The following is a 22530-nucleotide window of genomic DNA, read 5'->3' as shown; positions in this document are numbered from 1 at the left end:
AGGTGGAGGTGCAGAAAGGCGGTCAGCCATCGCTTTCCCAGGACTGTGGGTACCTGAGCTTGGGAGTGGGCACAGAGAACCGAATGTGACAAGGAGAGTTTTTCCGTTTCAGCTCGGTCCCACGGTGACAAAGGGTGCCAGAGGATACCCACCAGGACATGGGGCTTTGTGGAGAGTTGGAAGATTTGGGGAACTTGAGTTAGAGATGCTGAAATTCTCCAAAGAGCAAAATGAATAGACGCTGTGATTCCATTCAGAAATTAAAGATGCAACTAGGGATTTATCCATACTGAACCTTTGGGCTGATATTCAGTACTCATTTTGGGACAGTATGCAATTTCTTTTGCACAACCCTTAAAACATTTCTTGGCATTAATTGATGAAGTATATTAACTGTAATTCTGTCTCATACTTCCTGCGAACATGTCTTGGGTTGTGCAACAATTTCAAAATTTGTTTCCAAATTTCTACATGCATTCTCTGCTAGGAACTGGTCTGAATTCCAGGCAAGACAGTCAATTACCTGTACCTTCTTTTTCCACAGCCATCCTTTATAATATGTGCAGCATGGATTTCCCTAATAAAGATATTGTCCAGAAGGCAGAATACAGTATGTTGCTTAAAGAACTACTTTTCTGCATTAATGCTGCATCACAGCCCCGTACCATTGCAACCTCTTGCTTTTACACTTTTTTCAGATGGTTTGCCATTAATTATCTTCCAAAAAAGATCTAGAATAATGATTAATCTGACCACAACCCATGTTTCCACTGTGTGATGCTCTATCCCAGAGGCCTCTAAGCCCAGAAAAGTTGACACCACTTCTGAACATGGTTAATATAAGGGGCATTTTTGAATGTAACTCTTTATTATAGTACAAAACAAAGGGTTGCCAAAGTAGTTCCTTCCTCATTTGGTTGAATGACAGTTCTTGATGCATTGCCATCTGAGGGATCGGGGATCACAGGATTCTGCTTAAGCTTGTGCAGTTGACTTTTATGCAATGAAATTCCTCCCTAATCCTTGAATGGTGTAATGACATTGTGCACCGTAAAGGGAAGAATAAAAAAAAAAAAGTGCAAAATCTTTCATTCTTTTCAGGAACATTATTTTTAAACATTTCAATAATGTTCTAAAGCATTTTTTTACAAACTGAAGATGCTCTGCCTATCTTTGCTCCTCAAAGCCTTTAATGTTTTGCACAACCTCATGTTCACATGCTTGCATCACCTGTTAAAAATCAGATCTTTTATTGCTTGCTTTTTATCTCATTTCTCTGTCTTAACTGTCCTTGTCCCACCTTTTCTGGCTGTGTTGCAGGCCTGAAATGTAGGAATGAATATGCAGTACCAGTCAAAACTTGGACACACCTTAAATAAAGTGTTTTTTTTTTTTTACACTTTTAAGTTACTACATGATACCTTATGTTTTCCTTCATGGTCTGGATGACTCTGGATAATGAGTATTCATTTACAAAGTAGCGAAAAAAAAGAAAAACATTAAATGAGAATTTGTTTCCATCCTTTTGACTGGTACTGTACATTAACAACTAAAATGAAAATGACTGACGACACATGAAATATGTTGAGTTCAGACTGTCTGATGTGAAATAAAAGTAAAGTCAAAGATTTTATTTTCATTTTCCACACTGTACCAACGTTTTCTAATTTGGGGTTGAATATTAGTTTTATATAAATCAGTCAGTATTGGTAAAATCTGTCTGATTTCTAGCTTAATTTTTTTTTATAGCGTTTAATAGAAACTGGTAAACACTGTACTTAATTTAACTTATCAGTTAAGTTTCTGAATCAGTTTCTCTGATTTTGCTATTTATAGGTAAATGTTTGATAAAAAAAATGTTGTTTTATTTTAGAAACAACAGACACCATATCTCTTAAATTCCAAATAAAAATATTGTCATTTACAGCATTTATTTGTCAAAAATGTGAAATAACACAAAAGATGCAGAGCTTTCAGACCTCAAATAATGCAAAGAAAACAAGTTCATATTCATCAAGTTTTAAGAGTTCAGAAATCAATAGTTGGTGAAATAATCTTGGATTTTAATCACAGTTTTCTTGCATCTTCTCCTCCACCAGTCTTACGCACTACTTTTGGATGAGCAGTTCAGCTTGGTTTAATGGCTTGTGATCATTTATCTTCCTCCTTATTATATTCTCATCATTTTTAAGTGGTCTTTTATATTTTTTCCAGAACTGTTTATAATACAGACACAGTAGTTATATTAGGGATTTAGTTTGAAGTGGCCAGTTTTTCCTTTTCTGACCCTACAGGTCAGTTGTAGCTCCCTAACTCACTGCTTCAGTCATTTTCCAAACCCTGCTTTAAACCTGAAAGTAAAGGCGGCTTCATTGCAGTTGAAAAGACTCCTAGAATTCTATTTAAACAGAGCACCATGTCGGGTGGAGGGGGGCATCCATCAAATGGACCACTCTCACAGCGTCAGTCCTGGATAGAGCTGAGAGTGAATAAATGCACTGAGGACAAAAGGACACAGGGTGACTTCAGCCCACCTCTATCTCCAATTATCATCAAGAAAGGGAGGGGGGGATTTACCATTAAGGAAGAACGGGGGAGGGGTGTGGGGAAGGGGAGAGGGCACTTTTGGAAAAGGGAGACTACGTGTTGTTTCAGGTGGCCTAACTCACAGGCCTCCAGCTGGCCTCAGGAAGTGGCCCTTGAGGGCGGTATTGGCAGCTCATTAGCCCAGATCAAAGCCCTGCACTTCCTCCTGGGTAAACTTGCTCTACGCTGCACTCTCCACCTAGATCCCCCGGCGCTAATCTGATTGATATGCAGGCAATATGGCCAATTAACCAAACGGGAGCTGCAGGAAAGGCAGCTAGGCCCCCTCAGCACATCAGGAAATCCTGATCAATACGTTTTTCTTTTCCCCGGGCTAAATTTAGCACCACCACACAGAGGACGAAATGTTGTGGATATATGGAGGAGTGTCGTCAGCAAATCATGTCTATTGAACATCCTCTCTGTGCGCTTCTGCTTCCTTGTGCTTCCTTTCTTAATCTCCCTTTTATTGACTGTCACTCACAGAGCCCGAGCTCATTAATCATTAATGGCGGACAAATAAATAACCCGAGTCATGTCCGGAGACGCACGCTAGCTCTCCTTCATCATTCAGAAAATTGCTGTCTCACAGGAAGCGGACCGCTGGTGGGGATGCGCACCTCCTCCCAGCCGGAGCTTATTTTAGCCGTTAGCCTGTCAGCGAAGGCCTCCTCGGGATGGATATTGCTGATCCGCTGCCCTCTGCTCGGCTCGGGCCGGCCGTGCTGATTCAGGGCTCAAATATAGCCCCTGCTTGCCAGCGGACTCTTGCCTCTACGATGCACCAGCTAATGAAGGTCAGGCGTCTCCCATGTCTCCCAGACCACTGAGGGAAACTGACCTCCTTCTCTTACGCCCACGCGGACCACCAGGCATCACAGCTAGGCCCATGGTGGGCTGCTGAAAGTGCACGCTAGCGAAAGGAAGGAACAAAGAAAGTGACTAAATGCATAAATGTAAGAAAGAAAGAAAGAAAGAAATAGCATCCTCCCCACGAGGTTCCCCTAAAAATGCCTAGAGACATTACGTAAACATAGCTTGCTCGTAACCACCCAGTGAACACCCAGAGCAGTGGCCGAGAAAAGGCCTTTGACACGGCATGAAAACTTTTTTTTGCCTCATGATTACACAGAATAAAAAACTTTGCGTAAGTGGGGAATAAAATGGAAGATTTCACACGAAAAGCCTAAAAATATTCAACATATTTTTTTGATTTTCCCCTGGGAGAAAATATTGTATATGTTGTGTAATGTATATATCAAAACCTTTGTTATATAATCCATTTATTAATTCATAATTAATTTCATTACATGTATATGTTAAGGTAAAATTAACATTGCTGCTTTATTCTATAAACCACGGCATTTTGTCATTTAGAGCATTTATTTGCAGAAAATGAGAAATGGCTGAAATAACAAAAAAAAAAAAAAAAAAAAGATGCAGAGCTTTCAGACCTCAAATAATGGAAAGAAAGGTTTTAAAAGTTAAGAAATCAATATTTGGTGGAATAACCCTGATTTTTAATCAAAGCTTTCATGCATCTTTGCATGTTCTCCTCCACCAGTCTCACACACTGCTTTTGGATAACTTTATGACACTCCTGGTGCAAAAATTCAAGCAGTTCAGCTTGGTTTGTTGGCTTGTCCATTTAATCCATTTTCCTCTAGCTTATATTTCAGAGAATGAAACAGAATCACAGAATGAAAAACTTAATACGTGGGAAATTAAATGGAAAATTTCACCTGAAAAAAGCCTAAAAATATTCAACATATTTTCCCTGAGAGAAAATACTGTATATGGTGTGTAATGTAGGGTCTTATATATCAAAACCATTTTTTATACAATTCATTTTTATACATGATTAGTCTATGTAATTGCCTGTCATGTGTTTATTATTTTAATTGACAGTGTTTTTAGGCAAGATTCAAACAGGGTGTTTAACTTACTGTGCCTATAAATCTGGTATGTGGAAATTGCACCATTTATTCATTAATTTCAAATATTTTAGTGTCTAACCGTAATCAAAGTGAAGACAGTCTGAAGTAATCTACTGCTGTGGACTCTGATCATAAAGTAGCTAGCTATGCTAACCCAACATTACAACCGGATATTTCGACTCATTTAAAGCTATATAGAGCATAGCTAAGTAGCTGAAGTAGAAACAAAAAGACAGAAGTGTTGTGGTACACCATAGAACTTATATCCACCACCTTCCAAAAAAAGAACCTGGGAATATTGTTCAAGGTGCTAAATGCTAAGTGGTTTGTGAGTCTGTCAGGTCAAACATTAGCATAATAGCTAGCCTAGCAAAGTCACACGCACACAACATGTCTGTTTATCTCTGGGTAATTATATTCAGGTGTTGGTTTCCCCTGTACAAGGTGGAAAGAGCAGATGTACTGTATGTAGGTTTGGGTGGATGAGTTAATTTAGAGTTAGGTTAGATGAATTAATTTAGCGGCTTCAAAAATAGAAGCATAATGGCTTCTTTGGTGAGTAGTGGATATAAGTTACATGGATGCCCACAACAGTGTGTTCATAACACTGTAGTTAAAGCTAAATTATTCTATTCTTACAATTACTGTGACATTCTTAAACTTGAGCATAATATACTACAATTTTTGTATGTTTTTTGCTGCCAATACAATTTACTGTTAAACTGAAAGTTCTAAAACAAAGTAAACAAAAATGGCGCCCTCCATGTTGTCACTGAAAATAAGGTGAGTACTAAGAGGTAAAAATGCAAATATACACTGATATAATTTTTTTGTTCACTGAGGACAGGCTGTTTATTTTGCAGCTTTTCGGTTTTTAAATCTGGATTGTAGGCCTAGGTACAGGGGAATGAATGGTGCGGAAGCTTTAGGATATATACAAAGACTTTTGTTTAAAAACAAATTATTGCTGCGATGTTTATTTTTCATTTGCACAGAATGTCAGGAGAATTATGCATTGAAATGCTTGTGAAGAGGTTGAGCATATACGCTACAACAGAGTAGCATTATTATCCATTATCAAATAGACAAAATAAAACCAAAAAGAAATAAATATACACAAAATATACTCTCTACTATGTAAGAACATCAAGCCTAACCAAAAGCCTAAAGTTTATCAGGGGGACGACTGTGAAAAAAAAATTCACACTTATATTCAGTGATAAAACTCTTGCATCCGGACTGCAATTGAAAAAAACAGGAGAACCAGTGAGGTTTTTTTTGGCTTTCTCGGTCACATGACATTGAGTTCAGTAGCTCATCCGTTTCCACTCGCTGTTGTGTTTACGTGGATCACCATGAAAATGCGTGCCTAAAGTGTAATTATGGTGTGTGTCAGTGGACAAATAGCTATTTTAATAAACGCGAGGTGATGAAACTCTAACGGGACTAAAATTACCGGAGGATCACAGAGTTCAGCAGGTAAAATTCAGTAGGTAATTTAGCCTGTAATTTTTTTTTGAGGACGTTGGAGAAAAACACGTACATGGTCGTTCTGGACAGGAATAAAATCACAGAGGACCCCCCATAAAAGAGTAATTTACACCAGGATTCCCTGACAAATTAATCCTGCCAGGAAAGGGCTTAAGAGAGAAAAAGTTGAGAATTACAAAATATAAAAAAATTACAACCTGCACATTTTAGCTTTCTTAAAATCGTTAAGCAATTTGGTAACAGTGCTCTTTGAAGTTCACCTATTAAAGGCTTGGTTTTATCTAGTCCACCAAGAGCCAACATGTAGCCAATCACATGCATAATGCATCAATCAGATGCACACACTGGTCAAGGCCCCAATTTTGGAACCATACCAAATCTGTACATCCAATGTCACTGGATGTATCAATTCGTGAGGGCCAGGGCTTGTTCTAGACAAACAAAATATACACAGTACAGTAACATGGATACATATACAGTGAACGCATATCTTGAAAAGTGAGTAGTTCATATTTGTGTGACCTGTCCTAGATCTTCCATTCAGGTTTCTAGTATGCACCTTCTGATGCCTGCGTTATGCAAGGTTCCTCTCTTTAGGAAACTAAGGATGTGATGCCTGTCTTTCAGGGTGAGGAATGGGTCCCCTGTGACCGCGGGGCTCTTTGTGCCACAGATCGCAGAATACTGGAGCGGGGTCTCGAGGGAAGGTGCAGTGGGGGGGGGCACTGCTATGTGAAGGGAGCGGCGCGTGGAATGCCCAGAATGCCGGCCGCATGAATGGCGGGTCCACACCCCAGCAACAGGTCACGCTTCATCGCTAGTTTGTCCCATGGGTGAGAGTTCAGGGCCACTCCTGTCAGTCCTCTGAAGAAGGGTCAGGGGTCAGCATCTTGGCAAGAGCTCAGCTTTCTCTTCAGTATTAGTGGGGGAGGGAGGAGGGGGGCTTCCCCTTCTTCCCACACAGACCCAGATCACCAAAGGCTCGCATTCTCTGCATACATCCCTCACACAAGCTCCTTCCTGTGGGCTTGGCTTTTGGAGCTCAGGGACCCCCCCCCCACCCAGGCGCAGAGAGAATCAGCTGCTTTTTCAATCAGGTCACACCGCTCTGGGCTGGGATCACAGCAACAGGCGCAATTTAATAGACTGAAGGAACGGACAAAACTCTCGTAAAAAGATTGGGTTTTGCGAGTTTGTAGATACTGAATGGTTTACTATAAACATCCTTACTTTTCTGCTTTCCTGATATAGTCGATCAGTTAAGGCGTTTTGGTGTCTGAAGGCTGCATCTATAGTTTAGCTATAATGCTAACATGCTAATATAGGCTAAAATGGAAGGAAAGTCTATTGTCAGATTTCTATCTAGCTGTTGGATGAAATTCAGAGAACAATTGCAAAATTGCAAAGACAGTTTTGACATATTAGGCAATCAGTTTTGGAGATCTTAAGAGAATAGCTGCATTTCACTCCAGGACCTCAGTAATCAGGTACTGGTGCTAGCAATGACCGCCAAATTCAAACGGACTGTTTCTTTTCAAACATTCTGATAACTCTACAAAACATTTCAAAACATGTCCAAATAAACTTCAAAATGTTTCCAATGTTACTATTGTTAGTAGTACTAAATAGACAAAAGTGCTAATAAACTGTATAATATGACTTTTATTATATTATATTTATCATATTTTATTAAATATGAATTTTTACTACTGTTGATGTGCAGTGCAGCCATCTTGGATTCTAATTGCGGGATTAGTGGGGCTCTCCTGACTTTCTTACTTTAGAAGTAGGAAATCCAACTTGTGGGGACATTATAGCTCAAATGTTCCACTTGGATATTTTGACATCCATATTCAAATGGAACACACCATAATACTCTACACAAGGGTTAATGTTGACCAAAAAACAGTATGGATACCAAACATGTCTTGATTAACAATGTTTGGGCTATGTACAACCTTAACTCTAACTGCCTCATCGATGTCTGTACACGCATCTGTGTACAGCTCTGGAATTAAATAAGAGACCACTTAAAAATTATGAGTTTCTTTGATTTTACCAAGTTGAAAACCTCTGGAATATGACCAAGAGGAAGATGGATGATCACAAGCCATCAAACCAAGCAGAACTTCTTGAATTTTTGCCCCAGGAGTGGCATAAAGATATCCAAAAGCAGTGTGTAAGACCGGTGGAGGAAAACATGCCAAGATGCATGAAAACTGTTAACTGTAAAAAACAGGGTTATTCCACCAAATATTGATTTCTGTACTCTTAAAACTTTATGAATATGAACTTGTTTTCTTTGCATTATCTGCATCTTTTTTGTTATTTCAGCAATTTCTCATTTTCTGCAAATAAATGCTTTTAATGACAATAAATTTTATTCAGAATTCGGGAGAAATGTAGTTTATAGAATAAAACAACAATATTCATTATACTCAAACATATACCTATAAATAGCAAAATCAGAGAAACTGATTCAGAAACTGAAGTGGTCTCTTAGTTTTGTTCAAAGTTGTATATACAACACTCTTGGCTTTAGTTAAATACCTTATAGTTTCTTTGTTTTATATTGTATATATTATATTACCGTTATGAACATATTGTACGTTATTCTAGATTATTTTATTGCATTGTTTGTTATTATATCCTATATTAATTCTAGTTTAGGATGTGTTTCTTATACTTCTGTGTATCTGTATGTAAACTGCTATAACTGCTATAAAAGAATACCCTGCAGTTCACACATGTAGGCCTTTAATAGAGTGTTAATTTCCAATACAATCACATGGTATCTCTCACACACTTCTCACCAATCTCCAACTTAACTCACCAATATCACTAATACTAGTAAATCACTCAGTCTTTCCATCTTCAGCTTTAGCAAGTACAGGTTTTCATTGAACAAAAAAAATATAAAATTATCATATGATATCCCTTCCTTCCTTTTTGTCTACACTTTTGCTGACTACTCTCCTAAACTATTGCTCATTTTTAAATGGCAATAACAACTGTCATATGTTTTTGTGTTTCCTAAACAACTTTTACTATTTTTTATTATTTAGGAATTTATCATTTTAGGAAGGTGTAATTATTTTTATTTCTTAGACCACCATAAAACATAATTGTTTTCATCATCACCGCAAGTGTGACTACACTGGTTTACCTCATACTTTAACCCTCTATGTACTGCATTAATTATATTTTTTGGGAGAAAATAAGTCACATCACAATTTGTGAGATTTTTTTCTTAGGGAACTTTTGGAGCAATCTGATATTTTATTTTATGTTTTATTCACCACTGCTTTATCATGATAGCCCTAACAAAAGTGATGTAACTACATAATGTTGCCCAATAGCAATAAAAGAAAACAAAACTTAGGAAGAATATCACCGCCATCCAATGAAAAACAAGTATCTCCAAAAGAGTAACTTTACAGGACAGAGAAAAAAACTTCTAAATTAAACTTACATTGGAAGTCAATGTAAAAAGTGATCATCAAGAAATTTGGGCACAGAGTAAGAGACAGTTTGTCTCATCAAATTCTGTGGTAAGCTAAAAATGTAAGAATATAGAAGGAATATAAATGGACAAATATGCTTAATATATTTACATGTTCATGCACATTATACCTATTTTTTTATTTGTGACCCTTGTACTCGTACACCTCATTCTATTGGATGTATATGTGCATTGTAAGATTCTATAATTAAAATTAAATAAATATTTAATTAATAAGGTATTGTAAAGTATGGAATACTGCAATAACCAAAATAACCAAACATTTTGGGCAATATCATGTCATAGAGGGTTAACAGCACTACAATGAGACTACACTGAGAATACACACTCTGTTTGATGCCTACCAGTATTACCTGTCCCATTAAAAGCAACATCAACAACATCAACAAAAAAAAAACGTTAAAAGCTATTCACAAAAGGGAGGGGGGAGGTGGTAGTCGACAAAAAACGAGGGGGTGAGGGACAAGTGAGCATCAGATGAAGGGTACAGATCATGCCCGAGCTTGTAAGCCTGCTAAACGAGCTTGTTGACAGACAAGCATATCACGATTTCATTCCCCTGACTGGCTAGTTAATATCTGTGAGAGCTTGGTGAAGGGTCATTTCCATAGTAAAGTGTGACCTGCTGTGTGTATTGGAGACCTCCCACTCCACCCCAACCCCACCTCACCCCCCTCTCTAGCACGGTAATCGTATTTCCAGTGTGTGGTCATTAGCACTGAATAGACAACATTTAATTCAAAGGGCAGTCAGTGGCCATGTTCACCTTCAGAGTCTTCCCCACACTTTCTTACACTCTAACAATGTCTGCTCGTCTGTGTGGTTTAAAGGTCTCCTTCTGCTAAAATCCACCATTTCTTGTTCCTTGTGAAATACATTAGGTCTCTCTGAGTTGTATATTCATGCTGCATATTAAAAAGTTCTCCCACCTCCATTGTTTGCAGTAGCTAGTAAAAGAAAATGTTCAGAAAAAAAAAGAGTCGATAAGAAAAAGCACAAAGTCTACATCAACTCATGAATTCATGGCCTTGCCCACCTAGGCTCGGAACTGCCCACAGCAGAGCCGACACTGTCGTCAGCTAAAGACCGGATCTCCGGTTGATTCCGTGTTTTACAGAGACCTTAAATAAACACTAGGGAAGCACGATTTGACAAGGTAGCACAACTCAACAGAACACCGGTCAAAGCGGGCACGATTTGTGTCAGAGGTAAGAGTTTAGTAGCATTAGTTAAGCTGAAAGAAACATTATCAGTGATGCATGGAGGACGGGGTGGGTGGTGTTGAGCCGCTTGGCTGTCTGACGTTAAGCGAAGTTAAAGGGTTAACTTTATCTAGCACTCAGTGCTATATCTTTTCATCTAAGGCTGTATCTCTGAAAACATTTTGTCCTGTAAGTTTTAGAGCTGTAAAATTGACTGTGGGGGATAGCAGGTCATATTCTCCGCTGACGAGCAGTGATATGTTTGCATGTACAAATATTAATGAGCAAGAGCCGAAATCCTCCTCTCTTTCTTCAGACACCACTAATCCAGTGAACTAATGCAGGGCTATACAGAAACACCAGAGTTTAGTTTTTTTCACACAAAAAAAAGAGTCACATGGCATTCTTTCATACTAGAGACTACAACTATACATTTTAAAATAAATGAAAAAAAAAACGATGAAATGAGAACTTTAATAACACTTTAATGTGTAAAAACAGAGAGCAACAGTCACAGAGCGGGCCCTGAAGCCCCATCCTCACGGACACGAGCATCAGACGACCCCGTGTTTCTAAGTTTAGCCCACCGGCGGATCGTTCAGATCCAGTCTGGGATCCAGGGCGATGTTTTATCATGGAAATGTGTGCTAATGCCCGGGCTGTCCATTAACCTCTGACAGCATTAGTCCAGCCGCGAGCTGAGGCTTATCCGAGCAGGGGGGCAGGGAAAGACACAGGGATGTTAAAGAGAGAAAAAAAGAGGAAATTCGCACTCATTTCCTTCTCGTGGTTTCGTTACAAATCAACGACATCCTGTTCTTTTCTTCTGTGGACCCCCGCCCCCCTCCTCCCTCTCTCTCTCTTCGCTCTCTGCCTCTAAGAGGTGTTGCCAGATTGGACTGTTTTACGCAACCAAGCAAAACAAATGGGCTGATCAGAATGATGGTTATAGCGAGCTAGATAGATATAGATAGATACTTTGAGGGGAAATTCTAGAAATTCCAGATAATTAGTCATTAAAATGACTTTTTTAAGTATTAATAATTCTTGTTGTAGCCTTGAACGGTTTCACGCAAAAACATTATTGAGAATTGTGGTTGCATTAAATGCTATCATTTTTATTTTAAAGATGGGAAAAAAACAACCGCTGCACTAAGCAGTAACCCATGGAATAGTATTTGAACAGCATTTTTTAAGGATTCACACCAAAAATTAGGATGCAATTAGGATGATGATTATTTGCATGTTGAATAATAGATGCTTTAAATCCTTACATTTTTCTGATGATGGAAAAAAAATTAAAAACATTTAACCACTGCCCAAAAAGTAGCCCATAGGATAGTATTTAAATATGATTTTTGAAGAATCTGCTTTTACTGGTGCATTTCGTCTATGATTATGTTTAGCTATCAGATTTGATTAATAATAGTCTACTAATTACATTGACTTTTCAGAACTAATAATTCATCATTTTTGAAGAATCTGCTGGTACTGGTGCACTTAGTCTATGATCATGTGTAGCTTACAGGCTACACTTGCATTTCAGTAATCATCATTTTTGATGTAGTCTACATTTTTGGCACACTTTATGTAATGTATAGCCAGGCTACAACAAATGTGAAGTAGCTACATGACTCATCCCATTCGTTATTAACTATTAACTCCTTCCTTGCATTGTGGTGGATTTTATAACAGACACGTTTGACTGGCAACAAATGGAGAAATCTGGCAACCCTGCTTCTCAGAGTCCGTCGTAAGCTCCCTGTTTCATTAGCAGCGGCTAGCCGGCGGGTCAGCGGCTTCTCGCTTTTCCCCTCGGAGCGGGAGCTGTAAGTTAGGTGGGCGAGTTTCTGGGTTAAAAGCCACTGAATCTAAAAGGATAAGGATAGGTTAATTCCCCATTTCCAGTTCTATTTCCATTTTACTCCCCAGTGAGGGTGAAGTGAACCCCGCGGTGAGTGAGTTAAGTTAGTCAGACTGGGATCCTCACTGATTATGAACCAAACAAGGTCCAGCCTGTGCTTAGCTAACGTTAGCCCAGTTAGTTAAAATAAGGTAAGCTAATCAGCTAACATTATAACATTAACATTTTATAGCTAACATTAACTTATATCCATCATAGCGGCTCACTGCATTGCGTTTTCGCCCTCCAGCCCCCTCCCCAGCCCCCCAAGCCTATGAGTCATGGACTGTAGACCACTGTAGCTAGCGTTACTAGCTAACTAACACAGACCGTGTGAAACGGCTGTGTCTGTAAGAACAGCGCTGTGTTCAGCTTGTGCTTCCCTTCCCTTTTTTACACAGTCGCCAGGCTACAGGCTATCTGTCTTTTGAGCCCGAAGCGGTGTTCTGTCTAGCTGTGCTACTCATTGATATGTGCTACCTACAGGTTGTGCGCATGCGCGTACCTTAAAAACCACAGTTGGTGATTTTTTTAATTAGCCTATACAATCTGCGCTTAATGTTTTTTTGTTTGTTTGTTTTTTATCAATAAAATTACAGCGATTTAGGCTTTTTTTAGCTAAAAAATATATATTTTTCTTCAATATGGTGCCTTTTAACCAAAACCATATTGAAGAAAAAAATATTTTTTTTTAGCTACGCAGATTTACACTACCTACAAATATAGGCTACACCATGGTAGTACGTTTTGACCAGGTAGCTAGCAAAAATCGGCAGTCTCTCTCTCTCTCTCTCTCTCTCTCTCTCTCTCTCTCTCTCTCTCTCTCTGTGTCATTAGCCCACATAAACGTGGGTCACCCCCACCACGCTCGCTCGCCAGTCCGGTCCCCGAGAGGGGGGGGGGGGGGGGGGGTGCACAATAAGAGCGCTGGCTATAGGCGACATAAATTAAAGTAGTAAGTTAAGCAGTGGCATGAGGCGCATAGCCGCCGCCTTATTCATGTAATCCTCTCTGACATTGCCCTTGTGTCCCAATAGAGTCGAAAAGCCCCCTCCTCTCACCCCAATCCCTCCTCTCCCCTCCTCCTCTCGCTTCCTTCATTCTAACAACTCACCCCCCCCCCCCTCTCTTCCTTCATTCTTCCATTCATGAAATCCGCACACACGGCGCATGCGCAATGAAATTCGGAGCTTTCCCATTCATAAAAGTGTAACCCCCGCATTTGCGTCCCGAGTCGTAATGCCCTCCCATTCACAAAAAAAAGCCCGTCCTGCCAAAGCATCTGCGCAGTACGTCTCTGAGCTAACCCTCCCATTCATAAAAAAGCCATTTCCCTCATGTAGTCGCAGCGCCCGTGTCAGAGAGCCCGAGCCCGTGTCCAGACGCTCGTGGTTTTCTTTTCGCACGGATCTATAACCCTATCTATCTCGGTTTTAAACGGTTTAATCGGACTATTACTGCAAGCTGAACGGCTTTGAGGAGAGAAACACGGACAATGCGCTGCTTGGGGAAGCAAGTAAGTTTTTTTTAAGTTTCTGAAATTATATTTATTTTTTGTTCACCTTTTTTCCCTCGTCAACTTTTATCAACGACAGCTAACCTAACCTAAACTAACGCGAGCTATTATATCTAATCTAATCTAATACGTGCGAGATACGACGTAATTTAGCCCAGCTATCATTCAGCAGCAGCAGCAGCGAGCAGGCTGCCTGCCTGCCTGGCTGAGTTGACTTGACTATAACGTTAGCTGACTGGCTGGCGTCGCCTTTGCGTACGTCCATTTCTACGAATTAGCTCTTTTACGAAGCGAAGCCTCAGGACAATTCGCTTTTGAGTGAATATAGCGACATTTAATCCTCGACAAACTACCAAAGGCTACTCCAGAAAAGCCAGAGTAAGTGAAGACGTATTTTAACGGTTTTACTGAAGATATTTCGCTAACAGTTAACGGTTAAGTAGCTAACTAGTTAGTTAAATAGATTCGCTGTCTATCGTTAAAAGCTTCCGTTGCTGAATGTGGGCGAACGTGGATTTCGTAGCTTGGCGTTAACTAGTTAACTACAAACCGTCAAGCGTTTCTATCAGGGACCATGGCGTGACGCTCCACTGCAGCTCTCCAGTTCGAGTTCTTTCTTTTCTTATCGTTATTCGACATCAAGTGGATCTTATTTTCACCTCATTTATACCGTTAAATCTTAAATACCGCTTATTCCGTGGTAACGTTACGGTAACGTTTCGAACAAAAGGCGGCTTTAGAAGTCGAGCAGACTCACACAGCTCGCCGCTCACAGCTGGACGCGTTGGGTTGGTTGGTTCGCTGGTTCGCTCGCTAACGTTAACTGCGTAAATCCTGCCTGCTTGGTTCAGATGTTCAACATCAGAAAATGAATCTAAAACAGCCCGCGTTTGTGTTTCTTCTGTTTGTCGTATGTTTAAGCTGTTAAATGTCGGTTTAATATGAAGTATTGAGCCGTTTTAAGGATCTGGTGTTTCCACGTAAGGCGCTTTAGACTGGCTACACAAGCTTTCTGAAGCCTTCTGGTGGTCAATAGTGCTGTTTTCAGATTTAGTTACCTTTAAAAAAATAAGCTGCAACAGGTTCAGCGTTTGTTTTTACAGTGCTGGTTGTGATTTTTTTAGTTTTTGACGCATCTTCTACTCCTGTATGATCATCATTCATGTTGGTAGGCTACATTTAACCCATAAAATGGGGGCTTTGATGGTTTCCAGCCCTCTCTGCTGTCTACAGGAATAGCAGCGACGTGGGCGGATAGACTAGCTCGCTATGTAACGTTTTACTAACCCCCGTCCATTACTTAGAGGGGTAGATATCTTGTTAACATAAAGACTACGTGTGTTGTCACTGTTTAGTTAAATAATGAATTTGTTTATTCATATTTTATAATTTTGCGTTATATATTATAATAACACTTTATTTTAACGTATAAGACCAAAATGAATAAATGAATATGTGATTTAATCTATAATTATAAAGTGTACTGTATAGTATAGTGGTTAGTGGTTATACTATAAGACTTTAAGATGTAACTGAATAATTATGTGGAATCTTAAAACATTCGCCTAAGAATAATGACTTGCTTGAAATAGTGTCCATTAAAAAAAATGAAAAAACACTAATTGAATTATTGTACTTGAATGTTGCATCTATACATGGATGAATACATTTTTCAAATGACTTGTTTTGCACTTACCACACAACTAAGGACATATGCCAATCTTAATAAAAGCAAAATGCCATTCTCAAGCCCTGCTTTCATCTTTGCAGGACTGCTAGATGCTGACCTGATCTCTATTCGGTGTATGTGGGACGCAGCCTACACAGATGGAGTCAAGGGTTCCTCACCACATTCCTGGAGTCTCCTCCTCCATTATGGTGCAGCCACTGCTGGACAGCCGGGTGCCTTACGGCCGGCTCCAGCACCCGCTTACCATCTACCCCATTGACCAGATGAAGTCCTTGCACGTGGAGAACGACTACATCGACAGCCCTGCGGTGGTCTCGCAGCAGCCACCGAGCCACAAGGTAGCCACAAGGGGGCAGGAGGTCCTGCTGGGAGCCCAGCACCACCCTCACCTGACGCGCTGTGAGGCCCCGGATGCCACAACGCACCCCTGGATCTCCTTCAGTGGCCGGCCCAGCTCCATCAGCAGCAGCAGCAGCACCTCCTCTGATCAGCGGCTGCTCGAACATGCAGCGCCTCCCCCAGTGGTGGACCCTTATTCTGGTGGGGGAGGCCACGGCAGGAACCCAGGAACGGAGCAACCAAAGCTGCTGAGCTCCAAGCCCCAGGACTCGAAGGCCGGGATGGCCTTGCCGACAGAGAAAAACCACATGCTCTTGTGCGAGAAGTGCGGGAAGTGCCGGTGCACGGAGTGCACACTGCCCCGGACCCTGCCCTCGTGCTGGGTGTGCAACCAGGAGTGCCTGTGCTCGGCACAGAACCTGGTGGACTCAGCCACCTGCATGTGCCTAGTCAAAGGTGTCTTCTACCACTGCACCGAGGATGAGGACGAGGAAGGCTCTTGCGCCGACAAGCCGTGCTCCTGCTCACACTCAAACTGCTGCGCTCGCTGGTCCTTTATGGCCGCCCTTTCGCTGGTGCTGCCCTGTCTGGTGTGCTACCTGCCTGCCACAGGGTGTGCCAAGCTCTCGCAGAAGTGCTACGACAGCCTGAGGCGCCCGGGCTGCCGCTGCAAAAGTGCCCAGGCCTGCAAAGTGGCCGAGGCCAAGGCCTGTCCTCCAGAGAAACAAGCCTCGTGATGCCGTGCTTGGCACGACATGTTCGAAAAGGAGGACTCATGAGCAGAAGCTGGCAGGACCTTCTCCAACACTTGCGTACCCCCTCACACAAACAAATCATGGTACTTAAAATGGATCATGATTGTTTCTTGTGGTGCAACATCCCAAGTCAATCATGACTAAAAGTCTTTACTTTTCCTGGCCATCGTCAAATTCAACAAAGAGGAGAAGTCTGTTCTTCCTCCATTGGGGTTCTCTCTGTGGCTGTGGGATCAAAGTATTCTGCCATTTCAGACTCTAGTTAAAACACTCGCCAACACAGAATGCTGCTTAAGAGCAAAATGTCTGTTCGAAAAAGTCCAATCTCCGTCTATTTTTCCCGCTTGTTTTCCCTTTGGGTGGCTTGGAACAGTCAAAGTAAATATCACCCGCTGAAGAGCATTCTATACTTTGACAGTCCCTCCCCGGATCTGGCACTGAGAAAGAGGTTGCAGTGCATTCCAGGCTGATAACACATGTTACAATCATTCTAAACTAGACTTTACCTCCATGCCCATTTATAAGCTTGTTATAGAGCTTTTTTATTTCCCTACCTTTCTGAGGCAACGGTGTTTGGTCAAAGGATGCTACATACCTTTATTGCCCACAAATGCATTAGTATATTGGACAATAAGTAGGAGACCACCGTACGACATTGCAGGACAGGATGTTTTTCCACCATCCTAGGAGCAAGTCAGTGAGGATCTGATGACAATTAAAAATGTCTTCTTTTTCTCACAAATCTACTCACACGCATGTCACACAATACACCGAACAATACTTCCACAATATTTCTTCCAAATGTTAGCAGTTCAAGTTATTGTAGAGAGAAAAAGGAAACTTCACCTCAGGGAGTATCATTTTCACATAAATTATGTACAGCATGTAATTTCAATACGGTAGCCAACTTTAATGAGAATTTGCTAGACTTGCAAAGGTAACCGTTAAGAAGAAGCTATCGCATACTGAGACATAAAAAATACAGACATCCATAAGCTACAGGAGGAAAAGGGTCAACAGCAAGCAAGCATGTCTTGCCTTGTGTCCAAAATTATTTGAATCTGCCACATGTGCCACTGAAATCAGTGAAGCATCTGAGGCAAAGGACAAAAGCACAGCTTATAGAATTTTGTGGTGAAATTCCTCTAGTTTGTCATGCACCAGACCCCCTCCCATCCCCACCAAGCATACCTAAATACTCATATGACAGTGCCCTACTTTAGTTTGATCTACTTTCCCCATATTTGCTTTTGTGGTATGTCTAGAACTACACGCATTTTGCCAAAGGAGTGCACCATAGAGACTTTTCTTTGTTGTTGTTTTAATGGGCATATTTTATCACAATCCAGCAACAAACCTGTCTGACAGCAAGTCTTTAAAGGTACGAAGCTCTATTTTGAGGATTCCTCCGACTCCTCCTTAGCGCGCAAGGGACAGAAACACCCCACCACCTTTACGTATATTAAGCTCTGTCTGTCTGATTCACGTAATTAAGTGTAATCGAGTATCACCACATTTATTCAGACGTTTTGTACACTCTCTTGTCTTCGTTGCACAAATCACAAAAGCAGAAAAAACAAACAGACACTACTGTTCTTAGTCTTAAACGTGTGAGGCTAGGGTGTAAAAGCCTTTTGCAGTCTAATTCTTGGATAGGTGCCAAAGTAGTGAGGAACGATGAGGCTTGCATAGTCACGTAGGAACGAGTCGCAAAATGTGTCATCAATATCCTAGATCTAGAACTATGCAGGTTACACGCTCTTGTATATAGTGTCGAGAAATTCTAGCCGTCTTCAGATGCGTTTCAGATGTCCTAAAGAATTGCATGGTACAATTTAATTACGATTCAGTACAAAGAAACTATATAGATGAATATTATATATTTTTGGGAGGGCTGGGGTGCGGGCGGGGGTTCAAATTCTATGTGGTTGTGGAGTAGAAAGCTGGGGATTTAGGTCTTTCTATTACAAGCACTTGATTTAGCAAAGTGTGCCAGGCAATAAAAAAATACCTCTGTTTATGTTAGCCATGCCTCATTAGCACGAAAGGCAAGGCTAATTCCTGGTTCCTCTGTGCCCCTGAAACTGTAGATTTAATTGAATCCACTGAAAGAAAAACAGCATTTCAGTCTTGCTCACGTTGCGTTGTGGCCACAGCTTTTTCTTTTTTTCTCTCTCTCCTTCTCTCTTTTTATTTTTTTGCCTTCCTCCCCTAAAATGGTGAAACATCTCCTGTGCTTGATTGACATATACAGCTGCTGTGCATGAACTTGACTGGGAGGGATAGGGAGCACTCTCAAGTAACATTCCATTCCATCTTATTCAAGATTTTTTAGCTTTTACATCCCCTCCCCCTTAACACACACGCACATACACACACGTACACACATACACACACTTTCCCTGATATTTATGTGTTTTTATTTTTCCCCCCTCACTATCCTCTCGGTCACAGAAAAGCCAGCTGTGGCTCTAAACTACGAACTGTATGTGTGTGAGTGTGTAAGTGCGTGTGTGTGAGTGTTTGCATTGCTGCAGTGTAATCTGACCTTTGCAGAACCGAACGATCTTCCGTTTCACAACCCAATGCCAGAGTGTTCAGGACGCTGTGACTACATTTGTTTTGTTTTGTTTCGTGGTACACTTTTCTTGGCCACTAGTGTTTTATCAAATAATGACTTTTAACCCAATTAAGCAACCTTCCAAACTGGGCTTGTACTCTCTGCATTTCTTTGGCTTTTGCATTCTTAATGTTGATATAAAAAAGAGCAATGTGCTTTTTGTTTTGTTTAAAAAAAAAGTATATAGCAAAAGGAAAAAGAACTCACACATACAAAAATGTCCCTTTATAGATATATTTATTTTGAAGTTCTATTTTATATAGTATTTATTTAGATGCCTACTTTTGTTTGTGAAAAAAAGCTTATGTCAAAACGGAATGTACATTGAAATTGGAAAATATATATTGTTAAATATAAAAAAATCACGTTGTGGTGTCTTTTATTTATCACGCTGTTAATCATTTTCTGCAGGCTTTACCAACATCAGCTCAATGTTGTAAGAATGTTAAAGGAGGGGTGGATGATAGTGCTGCGCAATGTTGGAAAAAAACCATTGCAATCTGTAATATAATATAAAAATACAATGTTGACTAGATTACACCATAAGTCAATGATCTAACATAGCATGATAGTAATTATACACTCTGTGTATTTATAAATGAAGGAAAATAAATAATGTTTATTTTGTCAGGGGAAAGAAGTGTGATATGTGACATTGCACATCCCGCATTGTAACTATTTCGCTTGCATACATTGCGGTGAAAATGCTAAATCGATATATCGTGCACCCCTAATAAGAAGTTCAGTGAAAATATTACGTCCGATATTTTAAGACATTTAATTAAATTGCACATCCTGCAATGGGACTATAGTGCCCATGCCCATTGCAATGAAAGTGCTGAAACAATATATTGTGCAGCCCGATACCATGAGCAACATGATAAAAAATTTTAATCACAATATTTAAAGCCGGTTGATACAATTTGCCTTAAGTGACATTGCATGTCCTGTGGCGAGTACACATTAAGGTATTTATGACACAAATAAGATATTTTGACACAAATATCATAAAAAAAAGAATTAACACCTTACAATAAGGGTGTGTTAATTAACAGTACTTACAACAGAATAGCTCAAGTCATTACTAATCACCACTATTTAGGACATTATATTAATCATTACAATCTTTTTTTTAATAAATTGCAACATTCTTTACCATTCAAATTTAGTAATGTGATGTCATAATGTCTTAACTAGTGTCAATTAATAACCCTTTTTTATTACTGCTACAAGTTATTTTTTTATTTTATGATTATTTAAAAATATTAAGCCATGATGTTAAGAGCAAGTCTTCTTTAAATAACCAATTTCAACATCAAAACATTGACTTAGTATTACAAATAACGAGATAGCATGTCAAAATAATGACTTAGTATCTCAAAATTGTAACTCATGTTTTCCAACTAATGATATAGCATTTCAAAATGATTTAAATTCTCAAAATAATGTGATAGCATCTCAAAATTACGAGATAGCATGTCAAAATAATGACTTGATTTCTTACAATAATGATATGGCATTTCAGAAAAATGACATAATTTCTTAAAATAATGACTTAAGAATCTCAAAATAAGGCGATAGTGTCTAAAAATAACAATTACTTAATTTCTCAAAATAATGAGATAGCATCTCAAAATAATAAGATAGCAATTCATTAATAATGAGAAAAAAAATATGTGCTGGATTTAATTTTTTACTTTATTTTATTTTTAGGCAGCAAGAATATCACCCTTAAGTGTGATAAACAAAATGTATAACAATATATAAAATGTACTGTCATATTGCCCACTCCTGACTATCTTAATAATTTACAGTGTAAGACAAGCATTGATTTTCCTTGGTTGGTAGTTAGTTAAAGCTGGTCCTGCTCCGGTTAAGATCTGAAGCAGTCCAGCCCAGTCTTCCTCTCGGAGCTTGTGTGGTCACTGGCCTTCCGCTGTGTGCTGGTGTGGTCATGAGCTTCGAGCAGAAACCTAAAATTCTGGGGAGCAAGACTGTAATTTTAATTGTACAAAACATAAGCTTTCCTCACCAGGATTTGAGCTTTTTCCTAAACAGTGTTTTAGCGTAACTCCGGATGTGGCCTTCCAGCACTGGAACAGAGAAGACTGAAATAATAGACAAATTGAAATGAGGACGTTTAATCCCTGTTATAACACTGTAATTTTACTGTACATTATCCAGTTATCAAAATTCACCACAAACATATGAGTTAAACAAACTTTATCACACTGTAAATTTACTGTACATTATCCAGTGATCAAATTTCACATCAAAATTATGAGTTAATCAAACTTTATCACACTGTAACTTTACTCTACATTATCCAGTGACCAAAATTAACCAAAAATATGAGTTAATCAAACTGTAACTTTACTGTACATTATCCAGTGACAAAAATTCACCACTAAAACATGAGTTAACTAAACTTTACTATACATTATCCTGTGACCAATATTCACCACAAAAATATGAGATAATCATTTTTTACCACACTGTAACTTTACTCTACATTATCCAGTAACCAAACTTCACCACTAAAACATGAGTTAACTAAACTTTAGTTCCAACTGAACTACTGGGGAAATCTGTAAAGCCAGGAATTCTAAGAGCTGGTGATCCAGCAGAGCCAGTAAAGGAAGAGAAGGCTGACGGGGATGAGAGCCAGTGTTTCACTGCCAAATTTGTGTCAGGGCATCCAAACACAGGCAAAGCCATTTCTTTAACTGCTGCATCTTTAACACATTAGGACTTCAGAACTGAGAGTTTTATGCCAAAGCAACAAACGGCAACATAAAACCGTGCAGCTGAGACTGACGGTAGTAACTCTGATTTAAGATTTAACGTCAACAAAACAGAAACTGATGGAAAATCGTGATCTGTTTTGCATGTGAATCCTGAATCCTGAAGTCCAAAATTGAGTTCAGATCAGATTCAGATCCACGTGTCAGCCATGATCCCCTTCAAT

At 39.7% G+C, this 22530-nt stretch overlaps 1 protein-coding gene across 1 annotated transcript; it reads left to right on the top strand.

The window, feature by feature from the left end:
• The first annotated feature begins 13818 nt into the window (after positions 1-13818).
• spry4 (sprouty homolog 4 (Drosophila)) lies at positions 13819-19941 on the top strand. The gene is made up of 2 exons (XM_007247019.4): positions 13819-14158; positions 15929-19941. The coding sequence occupies exon 2, from the start codon at positions 15986-15988 to the stop codon at positions 16922-16924; it is 939 nt and encodes a 312-aa protein (XP_007247081.3). The 5' UTR covers positions 13819-14158; positions 15929-15985; the 3' UTR covers positions 16925-19941.
• Positions 19942-22530: the final 2589 nt, after the last annotated feature.

The sequence above is a fragment of the Astyanax mexicanus genome, chromosome 17, assembly GCF_023375975.1.
Source record: "Astyanax mexicanus isolate ESR-SI-001 chromosome 17, AstMex3_surface, whole genome shotgun sequence".
NCBI classification, from domain to species: Eukaryota; Metazoa; Chordata; class Actinopteri; order Characiformes; family Acestrorhamphidae; genus Astyanax; species Astyanax mexicanus.
The sequence above is the reverse complement of the archived record's forward strand: the minus strand, read 5'-3'. Positions and strand labels throughout refer to the sequence as shown.

Excerpts from the sequence above, each read along its gene's own strand:
- spry4 (XM_007247019.4), top strand. The coding sequence starts at position 15,986 with ATGGAGTCAAGGGTTCCTCACCACATTCCTGGAGTCTCCTCCTCCATT.